Below are 16,033 nucleotides of genomic sequence, written 5' to 3'. Positions count from 1 at the left end.
AAGACGACTCTAACAAGTTTCCAGCTAAGTTTATACACGCTTTGAAAAAATCCATTAGAATACTATCAAGAGTTTCCTGTAACTTCTCAGGACCTGCAGATTTGAAAGGTGAAAAATTTTTGAATACCCATGCAACCTTCTCTTTTGTGACTATTACATCAGTAAGATGCTGTGAATCATAGCGGCTCTGCCGGTTTCCTCCAACATCGCTATCGTGAGCGCGACATCCCGGAAATGGAGTGTTTAAAAGAAGTTCTAGAGATTCTTCTGCCGTAGAAATCAGAGTACCATCTGGCCTCTTGACCCAAGAAGCCATTCAATGATCTTTGGACCAAATTAGGCTGAGCCTCGCGGAATCTCTGGTAGATTCGATTGAAGGACAGAAATCTTTCCAGTTCCCTTTCTTGGCGGCCCTAATTGCCTTCTTGTACTGTCTCCGTCTTTCTCTGTACATTTGCCAATTACCTGTTGAGTAGCTGAGATAAAAATCTGATCTGATTTCTTTAATAAAACATTACGTTTTTCCAATTAATTCTTAATGGGTTTCGATACGGTGTCTGATAATTTCTGAGTTAGTTGTTGGTGGCTTTATAGCTAAGATGCCTGCTTGACTATCAGTAAAAATACGTGGTTATGATAGTTGTTGCGGATGATTCCAGATTATCTTGTAAGCTTCCGTTATCTCGAGAACCTCTGCTTGAAAGATGCTATTCCAGTTCGCCAGACGAAGGACTTGGAAGCTTCGAGGTCTTTCGAATATACACCTGCGCCGATGCCGCTATCCATCTTGGATCTATCGGTGTAAAATGCAGTGGTATCTTTCCATTCCGTTCGCGGGGGAAACATTACCTTGAAATCTAGTCTGAAGTCTAGAGTAGGGGTACTGTACTCTGATGGATTGCCTTTTACATTCAGTGCCTCTGCTGGACGCGATTTCATAACTCCAGTTTTTTCTGCGCAGGCTGCTCGTTGTACTCTATTTAACTGTCTAACGTTTTACTGTTTGTTTAATGCAGGCCACCGTTCCAATCCTCCGTATGTCAAAATCGATCTTACTATGGCAGTGGCTTAGGCTTAGGCTTTAAATCTTTTCTCCATTGTGCCTCCATCTAGGAGTATTGCTTCATCTCAGTTTTGGATCTAACACTACTTCTAGATACGTCGCTCTGAAAGCGGAATTTCAACCCCATTGATTGACAGTAGTCTAAACTGTGGTGTCTTGCTTTTATTTGTAAACAACATTAACTGGGTTTTGCTTGGGGTAACCTTAAGACCACTCTTTGTAGCCCATTTACTTAACTTTCCCAGAGCTCTTTTTAGCATTTCACTAATAGTAGAAGTAAATAGGCCCGTTGTTAAGATCTCGACGTCGTCTGCGTTCACGATTAATTTCACTCCCCCTCTGTTGAGTGGCAGTAAAATTTTGTTTAACGACAACAGCCCTAAATATGGGAGGAGACCGGGTGGAGTACCTCTGTTCACAATTTTGGTGAACGTAGCATCTCCGCTTGATGCTAGAATATTTCTGTTTTGAAGCTTATATCGAATCCTTATCCTCACGCAATCATTGACTTCGAAAGTTGCTAGCGGATCGATTACGGTTTCGACTGATATATTGTTAAAGGCACCTTCTATATCTAAGAAAGCCGCCATGGTGAATTGTTTTTGATACAGAGAATATTCAATGTTCCCAATCACCTGAAGAGCTTTTTGGATTTGCGCTTATACGAAGTGCTGCCCTTTCGAAAGTAGGTCGGCCTGTGCTATAGATCTAATGTATGTATCTGAGATTCTTTCTAGTGTTTTAAGGAGGAAGAAGGTAAGAATAATCGCTCGAAAATGCTTCGATGCTTCATGTTTTTTCTTACCCACCTTGGGCATGCATACTACTTATCTGGACCAGTTGATTTATATGGTTAAAAACTGTTTATTGAAAAGACAATCTTCTCTGTATATACTATTCAATCCTACCATGCCTTCTTAGGCCTCTGGACAGTCTTGGTTCTTGGCATGTCGTAGGGCTTAGACAGCTCAGATTCTCAGCCTTGCGGATTCTCTAGAGTTTTCTATTGCCAAGACTCATCCTTAGATTTTTTTAGCGCTTTTTTATTTATTTTCCGTTCTTCCGAAATTCTGTTCCAGTTGACGAAAACCGGTATATAACATTCGTTAAAAACTGACCATAATTTTTCTCTAAGCTTCCTCAATTCACCGTTCCACCACGGTGGAGATTTGTTCTTGGCACTGATTTTTGTGGACTTCTTGAAGGCCTTATTCAGGGCACCCTCCAACACGCTTACCTTCTCGTCCAAGTCGGCCGTCGAGTGTATCCCCTCCCCAAGTTTACAACCTCTTAGTTTGTGATTCGAGATTCTAACTATATACATAGTTCATTCCAGTTTGTTCTTCTCGTATTTCTGAACATGGAGGCAGATCCTCCACTGCCTTGGAGGTTGAATAGTATAAAACAGTGATCAGACATTGATATTCTATCTGATACCATCCAACTCTCCACGGACACACTATAGCTCTCTGTCAACAGCGTAAGATCCAGGACTTCCTCCTAACCTTGAAATCTCTTCGGCATGTACAGTCAGCGTCAAAATGATAGCACATTTGATTTTTTATTTTTAATTTTACATATGTTACGAATGATAAATTTAGATTCATACAGTTCCAATATATATGTAATGGTATATTTAAAAATAGTGTTTATGGACAACCAAAATTAGTAGCTCTTCATTAAAGTGAAAAAAATTAATTTCGTACTGCGTCAAAAATATAGCACATTTATGGAATCAGTGAGTTTTAAACACATAACAATAATAAATAAAGAAAAACATTTATTCTAATAATGAGTGGACCCTCCATTTTTCTTTATGACTTCAGTCATGCGATTTGGAAGTGATTTAAATAGTTTCTTAATATACTTTTGCGGAATCTCGTCCCACTGTGCTAAAATGCTGCTTTTAAGTTCGTCAATACTATCATACTGACAATTTTCGGAGTAAACCTTTCTCGCAAGAGATCCCCAAAAATTTTCGATTATGTTTAGGTCAGGAGATCGGGAAGGCCACTTCAAAATATTAATGTTTTTTTCGTTGAAAAATTGTTTAACAATTTTTGCTGTATGCGTTATCCTGCTGGAAAATTAGGGAACCTTTTGCAACATGATGGCCACGGTTTACCACTTCGTTGCCAATCAGATTTATGTAGTCTCTGCTGTTCATTCTTGAAGGTACAAATTTAATTTCACTGCTTCCACGATAACCAATCCCGGCCCATATCATGACACATCCTCCTCCATGTTGGCGACGGCTCAAAACCTTAGGCTCCTTCCGCAAGTCCATCTAAATTGAACTTTTTTTCGTCAGTAAATATAACACGCCGCCAACGTTTATTCCACTTAATGTGCTCTTCTGCAAATTGTAATCTTTCGTGCCGATGCGTCGCTGTTAGTGATGGCTTCCTTTGAAGTTTTTTGCGTTGGATAGTTTCAGATTTTTGCAAAAATCTTTGTACATTACGTACACGTGTTTCAACACCAGCTGCTTCTGCAATTTTCTTGGCAGTGAGGTCAAAATTGGATGCAACACGCAAAATCGCTCGCTCTTGTCTAGTCGTAATTGATTTTGGGCGGCCTCCGGAATGAGCTTTTTCATAATTCTCGGGGTCTTTTAATAAATTTGAAATTACTTTACGGCTTCTATTTAATTGTTTTGCAATTTCACTTATTTTTGCTTTGTTTTTATGCAAATTTAGAGCCACTTTCACTTCTGCACTTTCACTTCTGCACTTCGTTCCTCGCCCCATTGTTATCAATAAATGTTATTTTTATCTTTATTGTACAAAATAAACACGAAAAAAATTATTGTCCACATTTAACGACTGTCCATCAATAACTACGAATTATTTAGTGCAAATGTGCTATCATTTTGACGCACTGATTTCACACATTTTTCAGATAACGGTAGTTTAACTAAAAAATATTTACCGCCATGCCGCTCAAAATGAACAAGTGGATACATTTAACTCTTATATTCCAAAACAAAAAGGATAACAAAAGGAATACAAACATATTGAAGCAATTTTTAGTTTATTTGTGATTGTGCTATCATTTTGACGCTGACTGTATGCCGAAACCAAAACGAACATATGTAAGCATTTATACCTTTTTTGATAAAAATGCATGATTTAGGATTACTTGGCTCTTTTCTATAGAAAAGATTGTACGCACTATTGTTGCGCCCCTTGATTTTACCATGCTGTTATTGTTGTTGTTGTTGTAGCAGTACCTTTGCCCTGTCAGTGTAGTGTAATCACCGGTCGTCTTCGTCTAGCTCATCTAACGGTAGGCCCAGGAAACTAGCTGTTTTGACGGGTTGGGTCCAAAGGGAGAGAGGTGTTAGATGAGTGGGTTTGATGGGGCATGTGAAAAGGTGGTTAGTGTCGTGCGGGGTGCCTTCACATACCGGACATATGTTTAGTATGTCGGGGTCGATTCTGGATAAGTAGGAGTTTAATCTGCTACAGTATCCAGAACGTAATTGTGCCAAGGTTACGCGACACTCTCGGGGAAGCTGGAGCTCTTCGTCTGCAATTGGTGGTGGTTGGACTCCGATAACGGCATTCGGGGGTCGGGAGCTTAAGAAGGTGGTAAGGGTCTCCCGATGAATGTCGTATATTGCCTGTCTGTACACTGTCCGATCCTGGAGTGGTCAGTCTGTTTTGTCCTGGATCTCGTCCACGTTCTTGAGGAAGTGCCTCCTGATGTGCCTGGGAGGTGGCTCAGGCTCAAGCAGGTGTCTGCATGGGTGAGGCCTACGGTGACACCCTAGCAGAAACTGCTTGCTGAGCAGTTTGTTATACTCCTTCACAGGAAGCATATGAGTCTCGTCGTGCAGGTGTTGTATGGGGGACATCAGGAAACATCCAGTATTTTGGCAGGTCTGGAGCTTCGTCCACTGCGAATCACTGGTTCCAGGAGACCAGACAGGCGCAGCATAGTTAAGAACCGGTCGGCCTATTGCTTTGAAAGTCGACAGCAACATTTCTTTGTCTTTGCCCCAAGTGCTGCCGGCAAGCAACTTGAGGACCTTGTTGCGATTCTGTACTCTCGTTGCAATAGCGGTTGTATGCGCTGAGAAGGAGAGCGAGCTGTCAAACGTGACTCCCAATATTCTGGGGTTGTTTACCGTCGGTATTGGGGTATCATCGACGTGTACCTGAAGTTGCAGCTTTGACCTCCTTTGTCCAGGAGGTAAAAAGGGTCGCCGTGGATTTAGTGGGAGAAAGTTGTAGGTTTCTTGCAGTGAAGAAGCATCAATGTCATTGCCCGACGCCATTATCGTGCAGTCGTCGGCGTATGAGACCAGTGAGACTCCCTCTGGTGGCTAGGGGAGTTTCGAAATGTAAAAATTAAAAAGCAAGGGTGAAAGGACACCACCCTGCGGAACTCCCTGCTTTATTTTTCTCTGTTTTGACGTTTGGGTGGCCATAGACAGGTTGAAGACCTTGGTGAGAAATTCTACTTCCAATGGACCCAGCTTTTTCAGCATCAGCATGTTTAGTCCGTCAGGGCCAATGGCTTTAGATGGTTTCATATGTTTAATGGCCCCCTGAACCTCGTCGCTGGAGAAAGGAAGCGGTGCACTGTTGTACGTCAGTTTGTGCAACCGTCTGGTGGCACAACGTTTGGATCTGTCTACCGGAGAATGCAGTATAAATTGCCGGCTAAAGTAGCTCGCGCATCTCTTCGGATCCGACGAAGTACGACCATTGACCTTGTCGTTGTGCTTCGTCGGGTTCGACAGGGACCTTACGGTGGACCAGAGCTTGCTCACACCAGAGGTGAAGTTGCAGGACTTCAGATGCTCTACCCATTTGGTCCGCTTATGTCGGGTTACCAGTTGCCGGATCTCCGAATTGAGATCCTTTATTCGAGGATCCCCGGGATCGGCCTGTCGTAGGCGATCACGCTCGTTTGCCAGAACAGCTGCTTCGGCTGGGAAATTGGGACGTATGTCCCGGATCCGTCCAGCGGGTATGAAGCGAGCCGCGGCGGCTGTGATCACCTTGCGGAATGCGCGTTCGCCTGCGCGCACATCGGTGGGAATGGGTAGGACTGCGAAGATGTCCTCAGTAAATTCCGCGAATCTGGTCCAATCAGCTTTTTTAAAGTTGATGTTAGACCGGTGATCCGCGGAAACAAAGTGGGCAGGTTTCTCGATCGAGATGATAATGGGCAAGTGGTCTGATGCAAGCGATAGCATAGGTCGCCAGGTTATGCTATTTATCGCTAGCAATTGTGATGCCAGGCGAGCTGCTGCAATTGCCCACAACCCTAGTGGGGGTGTCGTCGTTTACAGTGCTGAACGTCGAATCGTCTATTTGCTCTTCCAATTGCTGTCCCCTACGATCATTTGGCAGGTTTGAATGCCAAAGATCGTGATGCGCGTTAAAGTCACCTACTACCAATCGGTTTTCTCCCCTGATGAGCGCAGCAATATCAGGGAGATATCCTGCCGGACAGCAAATGACAGTGGGTATATAGATATTATAAATTTCGAGCTCGGCATCGCCTGACCGAACAGTTATACCTTGACATTCAAAGGTGCTGTCCCTGCGGTCGATGCCTTCATCGATGAGACGATACTGCACTGAATAGTGGACTGTGAACGCTAGGCTACCACCGTTGTCTCGCTCGCGGTCCTTTCTATGCACATTGTAGCCGTCCCTGGTAATCAGGGGAGAGCTAGCGTGCAGTTTTGTCTCTTGGACCGCAGCTATCTTGATACCATACCGGCTCATGAAGTCAACTATTTCGTAAATCTTGCTCGTGATTCCGTTGCAGTTCTGTTGTAATAGCTTGAAGCTTCGCGGGAGTATAGTCGTAACTCGGGAGGTGAGGGATGCGTGATGTTGTCTACGTTGGTCCTGCTGTGCGTTCCGCAAACTTTGTAGTGGCCTGACGTTGACTGGTGGCCGCGCCACTAGGGGCGGTTGTGGGTGCACAGCTCTGCAGCAGCGGGCAACGAAATCGCGTGTCCACTCACGGGTGGTGTGCAGGCCGGAGCACCTCCGAAAATGGCCCACCCTGTATGTCGCAGAATAGGTTTACTTGCCCATTGTACCGATTCCACAATAAGAGCTAAGTATGAGCATTGTACGTGTGTGTATATATTTCGGGGGCGCCATATTTCTGCAAGTATAAGCAGCGATTTAGTGATGGCTTTGAGCAAGGCACTCGAAGGTAGCGCGTCACAGTGGTTATCCCAAGCATGCTTTGAACGCATCACTTGGACGCAGTTTAAGAAGCTGTTTATTGGACGGTTTGTTGGGATTGAGACTGGTGCAGCTGTTGTACCGAACGTATCTAATGGCCGACCAAAAACTGGAGAAGGTCTCGCAGAGTGTGGAACTCGCATCGTAACGCTGCTAATGTCAAAATAGAAAACTCAAAACTTTGAAGAAATATCAGTTTCCGTAACATTGGCACACATGGCTCAACTTGATAGTAAATTGTCACGTTGGATTTTTACCAACAATGTTAAAACCCGTAATGAGCTCCAACAACAACTACAAGCATACGCTTTTAAGAAGCGTAGTTCAGATGGCGATGCGAACACTACTTTTGAGCAGAAGAAGCCCAAGTTCCAGAATCAGATGAAGTGCAACTTTTGTGGAAAGGCCGGTCACAAATACGCCGATTGTCGAGCTAGACTGGAGCAGGGTAGGAACGGAAGCAGTACGTCTGGAGCAAAGGAGTGGCCTAGTGTGAAATGCTTTAAGTGTGACGAAATTTTACATTTTGCATCAGCTTGTCCAAAAAGTCGATCAGGTAGAAACTTTAAGTAAAGCTCGATTTTCCTTTAATATAACCAAACGTTCCTTCTCAAAACTAGTATCGAGTCCCTTGGGTTTGAAATTAATCACGGAGAAATGAGACCAAATCCTCGTAAAATTCAGGCATTAATGGAGTGACCGCCGCCGCAATCTGTGACACAGTTAAGGTAATAGAAACGTAATCAAAGTATCAAAAATGCGAATTAATTTGACGGAGGTAACCGATAATTGGTTGGTATCAGAACAACAGCGCAACACTGAAATACTAGACATATTAACGAAACTCAAAAATAATGAACTGTCCAAAAATTTAGACAAGACCTATGAATTGCGAAAATGAATATTGCACAGAAAAATACAGCGAAATGGTAAAACAAAATACTTACCTTATCGGTAATCCCAAGGAGTTTTAGATGTGCAGTCATAAATCACGTACACGAATCTATTATGCACCTCGGATGGGAAAAAACGTTAGACAAGGTCTATAGTTACTATTGGTTCGAAAATATGTCAAAATACGTGCGACGATTTGTAGACTATTGCACCACCTGTAAAGTATCAAAGCCACCTGTAGGAAATGTGCAAGCGGAGCTGCATCCAATTCCCAAGATAGAAATTTCGTGGGACACCATACATATTGATATAACTGGTAAACTGCGCGGGAAAAACGATTTGAAAGAGTACGTCATAGTACTAATACTAGATGCTTTTACAAAGTTTGTGTATTTTTACCACACCTTGAATATAGATACTGAAAGTTGTATCAAGGCAGTAAAATCAGTTGTGTCAATATTCGGTTTGCCCACAAGGATAATCGCGGATCAAAGTCGCTGTTTTGCGAGTTCAGGTTTTCGCGAATTCTGTTCTCAAAAGATTAATTTGCATTTAATTGCAACAGGGGCCAGTAGGGCCAATGGCCAAGTTGAACGCGTAACGAGTACACTCAAAAATATGTTGACGGCCGTAGAAACCAGTCAAAGATCGTTGCAAGATGCGTTGGCTATGAATTGCACTGCAAATCGAGTAACAAAGTATAGTCCCTTAGAATTACTAATTCGCAAGGGTGTTAGACCTTTTGGTTTGCTGGCAATAATCGAAGAAGATGACAATGACATAGATAGGCATAATTTAAGAAAACAGGCTATGATTAATACAGGTTCGATAAAAATAAAGCAACAATTATTAAACATAACGTAGGTGATCATGTATTACTTAAAAACGAAGAGCGTCACCAAACTAAACTAGATCCAAAATTTTAAGTTCCATTTGAAATAATTGAAGTATTAGATGGAGACCGCCTTTTCTTAAGATCTATTGTGTATATCTAAGATTCTTTCTAGTGTTTTAAGGAGGAAGGAAAGGAGGTGAGACTATTCGGTGAGAAGTACTTCGCTACCTCATATTTTTTCTTTCTTATCTTGGGTATGACGAAGGCATGCTTTGAAGAGGCGTAGGAGTCATCTCCATGCGCTTCTGAAGCTTTTGAAGTATAATTCGCATGATGCCATCTGCACCCTCTGATTTATATGGTTCAAAACTGTTTATTGAAAAGGCAATCTTTTCTGTATCTACTATTCAATCTATCTTGCCTTCTGAGGGCTTCTGGATAGTCTTGGTTCTTGGCATGTCGTAGGGTTTGCACCCGGGAAAGTGGCATTTAACTAACGTTTCTAGTGGCCTCACTGCTAATGAAGATAGGGGTCTGTAGACAGCTCAGGCTCTCAGCCTTGCGGATTCTCTAGAATTTTCTATTGAAGTGCAATAAGATTGGCAAGGCTCAGTTTTATCTTTCTTTAGTGCTTTTTTGCATTTTATCGGTTTCTCATGGTACGGCTGACGAACACCGGTCATATAACATTCGTTAAAAAATTACCTTAATTTGTCTCTAAGCTTTCTAAATTCAGCGTTCTATCCCTTTGAAGATTTGTTTTTGAAGGAACCTTAGCATCATTGTTGTTGTCGGTGATGTTCACGTTCAGCAGCTGACCCGCGAAGTCGACTTCCTCTGTGTCGTCTTCTTGTGGGTTCGCCTCGCCTCGGAATGTCTTCATGTGGGTCATTCGGATGACAAAGCGAATTATGGTCAAAAGGAGTGGACGAGAGGATTTCTTGGCTTCTTCTACCTTTAATAGCTGCCATTCACTGACAGCTGGTATCTGCTATTCTGCAGCTTGATACATCAAAGTAGTTTTTCGCCTGGTTCGTCCATCGGCGGCAACCAAATGCGAGCTCTGAGTCTTTCCGGGATCTCACTCGCCGGGATCTGCTTGAGCTTCAAGCCGTATACCCTGCCGCTTAGCTTAGCAACACTATTAGCGGAGAAATCCAGAGGAAAGTGGTGTGCGCATTTTATTACCTTATACCCTTTAAAGATTTCCGATGAATCATTACCACATCGATCTCCAACCAATTTTGCTGAACTAACTGCGGTATTTTGGTATTCTGATCTGTGATCGCCACCTGTAGATGGTCTCTTGCGACCTCGCTGAAGTACCTAGTGTTTGCTAGAGCTTGTTGCGCATTCCCGTTTTTGGGCCTCTTGGGATGGGCATTGCCGCTTTCGTTCTGAGAGCGATTCCTTTTTTGTCCTTGACTCCCTGCGTTAGTAGTTGGTGCGGGTGTACGTCCCACAACTTCTTGTACTCCTCGATCACCGCGTCGTACCTCTGCTTGCCGATTTGGTCGCGTTCGTGTGCGGCACCAGCTGCCGTGTTCTTGGCTATTCTGTCCAACATGTAAACAGTCTTCTGGTACCGGTGCCTCATGATCATGCCCTTTGATTTATTTTTGTTTTCTGGTGCCCTCTAGGCGCGACTGCGTCAGAGGCCGCCTGGAATGCTGCTTTGGAGGTAGAGGTGTACTGTTGTTAGTACTTTCCTGCGCTCTAGTTGTAGCCGCTTTTGGCATTAAATCTGCTTGCGTGCTTTGTTTGACGTGATCCAGAACGCTAGTTAAGGACTCTTGGCTTGAGGCCAAAAGTCTTCGTCCGAGTCGAAGGCAATCTTTCCCGGAGTCCGGTATTTTTGTTCTCGTTTGTCCTTGGTCATATCAGTGTCGTCATCTAATTTGGTTTGATCTTTTTGTTTTTGTCTTATATAGTATGTAATTCTCAATTGGGCCCACAAGTATGCTCGGAAGGGGTTGGTCACTCGTCGGCAGAGCCGGCATGCGTAGCGAGGGCACTTAATACAACCGACCTTGCCCGGGCGGCGGAGGGGAGCGTTTGCGACTGGTTCGTTTGGCATTACCAGCCATGCAGCTCTCGGCACGGGTACCTCGACACCTTAGTTTAATGTGCTGTACCAATCTTGGTCTTGTACCCTTACTGAACTGTTTTCAGACAGTAAAGTAACATCCATCACTTCCGCCTATCCCCTTAAGTACTTCGTACTAGGAAAGGTGAGTGTGTGAGTATTACCTCAGTTACATACCGTCAGGGTAGTATTAATAATGAAAGGACTCACCTCGATCGTTTGTCTCCGAGCTGGCCCATAGAGAGTGCCTCGCGTTGGCGTCGCATCCGAGTAGCAGGGTTTTGTTGTTTCGAGTACCAGCCGACAAACTTCCGCGGGCGGTACTATCCGATCATATGCCATGTAGATGGAAGCAAGCATTATGCCGACACCTCAACAGCCGTCACATCCTGTGGGATGGGATTAAAAATGAATTCAAATATTTTTTAGCTACAATACAAGATTTGGGATTATCTTGAATCCGTTTGTAGAACAGGTTGTGGTTATTTCCAGAAAGCCCCTTTCACCTCGGTGGTCTGCACCGAGGATTCCTGGATTAATGCGATGTCGACGTCCTAGTCATCCATCCAAACATTGTGGTTATGCAGCTTGAATCAGCTGTTTGGCTTCGAACTCCGTGTTCGGCATCTAGATGCGAGCTCTCGGCCGTTGTTGTTGTAGCAGCATAAACATTCCCCATACTTACATACTGTGAATGCTGCTGGAGTGACAGTCTTTGGCCGGATATAAATCCGGGTCGTTTCGGCAACGTAGAACCGACTGTCGTTGGATCTCCCAGGCCGGGACTAGTTTGAGCCTCAAACCTTCCCATTCCTTCTGGATCTTGCCAACAACTGTTTGCAGAAAATCAAGTGAGAGCTGATCATCGCATTTAATCACCATGTATCCGCGGACCACCTCCATTGAGTTAAATCCTGGCAATTGACCCTCCTAGCTTCCCATGACCTGATCAACGACAATACGATACAGTCGAACCTCAATTTCGGACCACTTCTCCAAAGCAGCTTTACCGCGGTTCGTTATTTCGTCTACCAACGCAGTTTGCAGGAGGTCCCGTGACACCTCATTAAATATCTGCTTGGCTGGTTTGGCCATTGAAGTAGTGTGCACGGACACTGTGCTTTTTCGAGGTTTTATTGCTTTCGTCTTGTGAACGATTGCCTTTCACGGCTTTTGTCTTCTGGGTGGCCTGGAACGCCAGGTACTTGTCGACCACCTTTTGGCACCTTGCTTTATCGGCCGCGATTTTTGGATGAGTTTTACCTCGGTCTCATTTTTGCTTATTCTGCCGAGAATACCTCTGGTTGAGCTTATATCTTGACAGACCTGCTTTTAGATTTCGCTCCTTGGCATCAGCGGATGTGGATGGTTGATTTAAAGTTGATGGTGTGCTGTGGCCCACAGCTTTGTCATCAACTGTCTCTTGACTGGAGGCCAAGAGTTTGTCCTCGGAGGAAGTTCCCAACTTATACAAAATATACAAAAATATTATTGGGCTGATGAAGATAAACATATTCTTGCTTTGTATGGGAAACTATAACTTTAACTTCACGTTTATACTTTATATAGGTATTCCAATTGAAGGAGAAAATCTGTGACGAGCGCGGATCCGATTATGTTGTAGGAAAACAAAAGCTCATATATGCTGGTTGGTTCAATAAAAGTTATCAACTAACTCAGTAAAACATTAAAGTGTTTTTTTTTCTGTTAAATAGGTGTAATACTTGATGACAAACGCACCATAGCATCATACAACATAGATGAAAAGAAATTTGTTGTGGTAATGATTAAACGCGATATTGGAAATTATGTACAAAAACCAGACGAGGGCGGTGCATCCACATCTACTCCAATATCATTAATCACTGATAATGAAACTATAAAAGAAAACCCGAAGGAACGTAATATCTCTGTGAAAGATGAATCCAAGCATAAATCCGTAGGTAATAGAAGCTCAGACCAGGATAAAAAATCTGTGGAGAATGAAGGTAGGAACATTAACAAGAAGGTTGCTGTTTTAGGCTCTACTGGAAACAATGCAAGCATTTTAGCGAAGGGATCTGGTGCATTTCTTTCTGGAACCACTGTTGGCTCTGGTGGTTCCGAAACTAGTCATAGCTCTTTCTCGAGCGGTGATCTTGCTGGTTTTCTCTCAAATACATCCCTGCAATCACGAGCTGAATCAAATTTACTCATGGGGGAAGAATATAATCGCACAGTTGCATCAATGATTGAAATGGGCTATTCTCGTACAATGGTCTTAAGCGCTATGGCAGCTAGTTACAATAATCCAGAGAGGGCAGTAGAATACTTAATTAGTGGATTACCAGAGGTTCCAGACGGATTCAATGCAACCACAGCAGCTGTTGGGGAAGATAAGCCAGACAATAGTGCTGCGGGTGATGGGGAAACACCTCGCACGAGTAGTGATGGCGGTGAGGATGTCGAACCGGCAAACCATATTTACAGCATTGATGACAACTTGAGTTCCCGTGACGGGGTATACGGTCAACACTCTTCGGAAAGCCATAATGCATCATTAGGTAATGTGTTGCGTCCTGCCCATGAAGGTAAATCAGACCAATTTGTTAGAATTATTTCACATTTTGTTATCTTTATAGATCCATTTCGGTTTTTACGCAATCAACCTCAGTTCTTACTGATGCGCTCGTTAGTGTATGAGAACCCCGATTCATTACATTCACTGCTTCAGCAAGTAATAAATATTATTAATCTATCTAACGCTGTGTTTTAAATTGTATAATATGAGTTTAGATTGGGCGGACTAATCCTCCTCTGCTTCAACTGATATCGGAAAACCAAGAAGCTTTTTTAAGCATGCTTAACCGATCAAGGGAACGGCAAACTGGTACTAACCGCCAATATCCTCCTCCTGACATGACAGAAAGGCGTGCACAGCTGGCAGCTGGTGGTGATGGTTGGCATATACGACCTCTTGATACAACTCAAGGAGCAGGTGGTGATGCCCCTGCTCCACAACAACGCCCTGGAGAAAGTGGCGATGCACGGTCGCATACCTTATCAAATCACATTCGACCACCTCGGTCAGAAACAGCAGCAGAACACCGTGCTGCTATTGCTGAAGCCTTCATGCGCGAAAGAGCTGCTGCTGCAGCTGCAGTAGCGGAATTACTTGCTACTGCTTCGGCCGCGGTCGGACGTGATCCGAATGAAGACTGTGGCAGTGCTACAAATACAGCAGCTACTAATAATGTGTCTGACTCAGGCATTTCGGAGAATGGTTCTGTTCGTCTAACACAGCATGACAAAGAAGCGATTGAGCGTGTAAGGTTTAATTCTTAACTAAAAGAAAATACTGTTCATTAACTGATATCTATTTGCAGCTTACAGCTCTTGGTTTCCCTGAAGGTCTGGTATTGCAAGCGTATTTTGCGTGCGATAAAGATGAGCAGTTGGCCGCTAATTTTTTGATATCTTCAACATTTGATGATTAAAAAATTGATTGATCTTTATAAACCGTATCTACATAATTAATGCGATATAAATAATTCAACTGCCAATTATAATTCATTGTATTTTCTTACATCAAATTAATGCGATAAATATTTTAGTTACCAACTTAAATTCAATGTATTTGCTTGCTAAAAAGAAACAATTAGTCGAGATGTCTTAATCTTAAAATAGATAAAAAATTTCTTTTGTTCACGGAAGATTTTGTATAACATACATATTTGTACATCGTACATTGTTTATGTTTTGAATTCTGTTACATTGGCGAAAACAAAAATATGTGACAACTGGAATAACTTATACAGAAAAAGTTGTTCAAGCCGAATTTAACTATCTATCGGCATGTTCGGCAAAACAAAAGCAAAAATTCTATTTCAGGTATAGTTATAATTGGTGGTTTTACAATTTAGCACGCGCTACCTCATTTTCATTAGTTCGTTGAGTTGAAAAATTTTAAATTTTAAAATTACAATAGACGCTTCGATTTGCTAGGCATTAGCAAGCGGCGAATAGATGAAGCAACTGGCATAAATCAACATACTCGGTTGTTCAATAAGTTTTGCGGTTCGATTAGACAAACACAATTTTATGGTTTGAAATACACTTTATTATTCATTATGTTCTCCCTGAACATGAATACACTTGTTCCAACGAGATTCCAATACATGAGTTCCATCCCTGAAATGAGAATCTGCAAAGACCGTTTACACAGCTGTTATCTGGCAATTCATTGGTTTTATCCATTGACAGTATGCTCTTGTGACACGGTGCAATGTCGTTTCGCATGCCAAAAAACTGATGCTAACCCCTTGTTGGCCGATTTCTGGGCATGAAACCGTTTCTCGGTCGAAGAATTAAGTTCACACCACTCTTTAGCCTCTGTTTTTTGGTTTGGGATCACGGTGTTAGGTCCAAGTCCCATCCATCGTGATGAATCGACACTCAAAACCCTCTTTACCCTTTCGAAAACGCGAATGTTGCTCAGAAAGTCGCATTCGAATGTGTTTTTGTTCCATTGTTTGCGAATGCGGTACTCATTGTGCACACAGCTTTCTGAAACTCAATACTTCAATCAAAATATACCATACCAATGAGATGCGTATGTCTTCTACTAAATCTCTTTCAGTCCCTAGACGATTTTCCAATGCGATGTCCTGCATGTTTTTACGATTTCTGGTGTTGGTTCTGTTATTGGACGTCCTTCACGTGGATCGCCTTTAAGGCTTGTACGATTACTTTTAAATTCAGTAACCCATCGTTCTACTGAATTAATTGATGGCGAAAAGTCCTTATACCCTATCAACATTTTTTCATAAATTTCCTTTGCTTTTAAACCCTCCAAAAATAAAAATTCAATCACTGCAAAAATACTGTGACACGTCGATACCAAATAGCTTGTAAACAAGGAATGAATTGACAGATTGAAATGAAACTTCACGTGC

The 16,033-nt window shown here is 42.7% G+C and overlaps 1 protein-coding gene across 4 annotated transcripts in view; it reads left to right on the top strand.

Annotated features, from left to right (window-relative positions):
* The window catches only part of LOC129250838 (UV excision repair protein RAD23 homolog A), an 85,458-nt gene extending 70,753 nt beyond the window's left edge, over positions 1–14,705 (top strand). The window contains exons 1-7 of one of the 4 annotated variants that reach the window (XM_054890436.1): positions 7,443–7,840; positions 7,905–8,012; positions 12,669–12,747; positions 12,815–13,669; positions 13,721–13,815; positions 13,875–14,405; positions 14,465–14,705. In XM_054890436.1, the coding sequence (XP_054746411.1) occupies positions 12,883–13,669; positions 13,721–13,815; positions 13,875–14,405; positions 14,465–14,575 (1,524 nt within the window). In that variant the 5' untranslated portion in view covers positions 7,443–7,840; positions 7,905–8,012; positions 12,669–12,747; positions 12,815–12,882 and the 3' untranslated portion in view covers positions 14,576–14,705. Of the gene's footprint in view, positions 1–7,442; positions 7,841–7,904; positions 8,013–12,668; positions 12,748–12,814; positions 13,670–13,720; positions 13,816–13,874; positions 14,406–14,464 lie in introns of those variants that run through there. The other 3 variants (XM_054890435.1, XM_054890434.1, XM_054890433.1) reach the window with 3 other exon arrangements.
* Positions 14,706–16,033: the final 1,328 nt, after the last annotated feature.

This window comes from Anastrepha obliqua, chromosome 6 (genome assembly GCF_027943255.1).
Source record: "Anastrepha obliqua isolate idAnaObli1 chromosome 6, idAnaObli1_1.0, whole genome shotgun sequence".
Classification (NCBI taxonomy): domain Eukaryota; kingdom Metazoa; phylum Arthropoda; class Insecta; order Diptera; family Tephritidae; genus Anastrepha; species Anastrepha obliqua.
The sequence above is the reverse complement of the archived record's forward strand: the minus strand, read 5'-3'. Positions and strand labels throughout refer to the sequence as shown.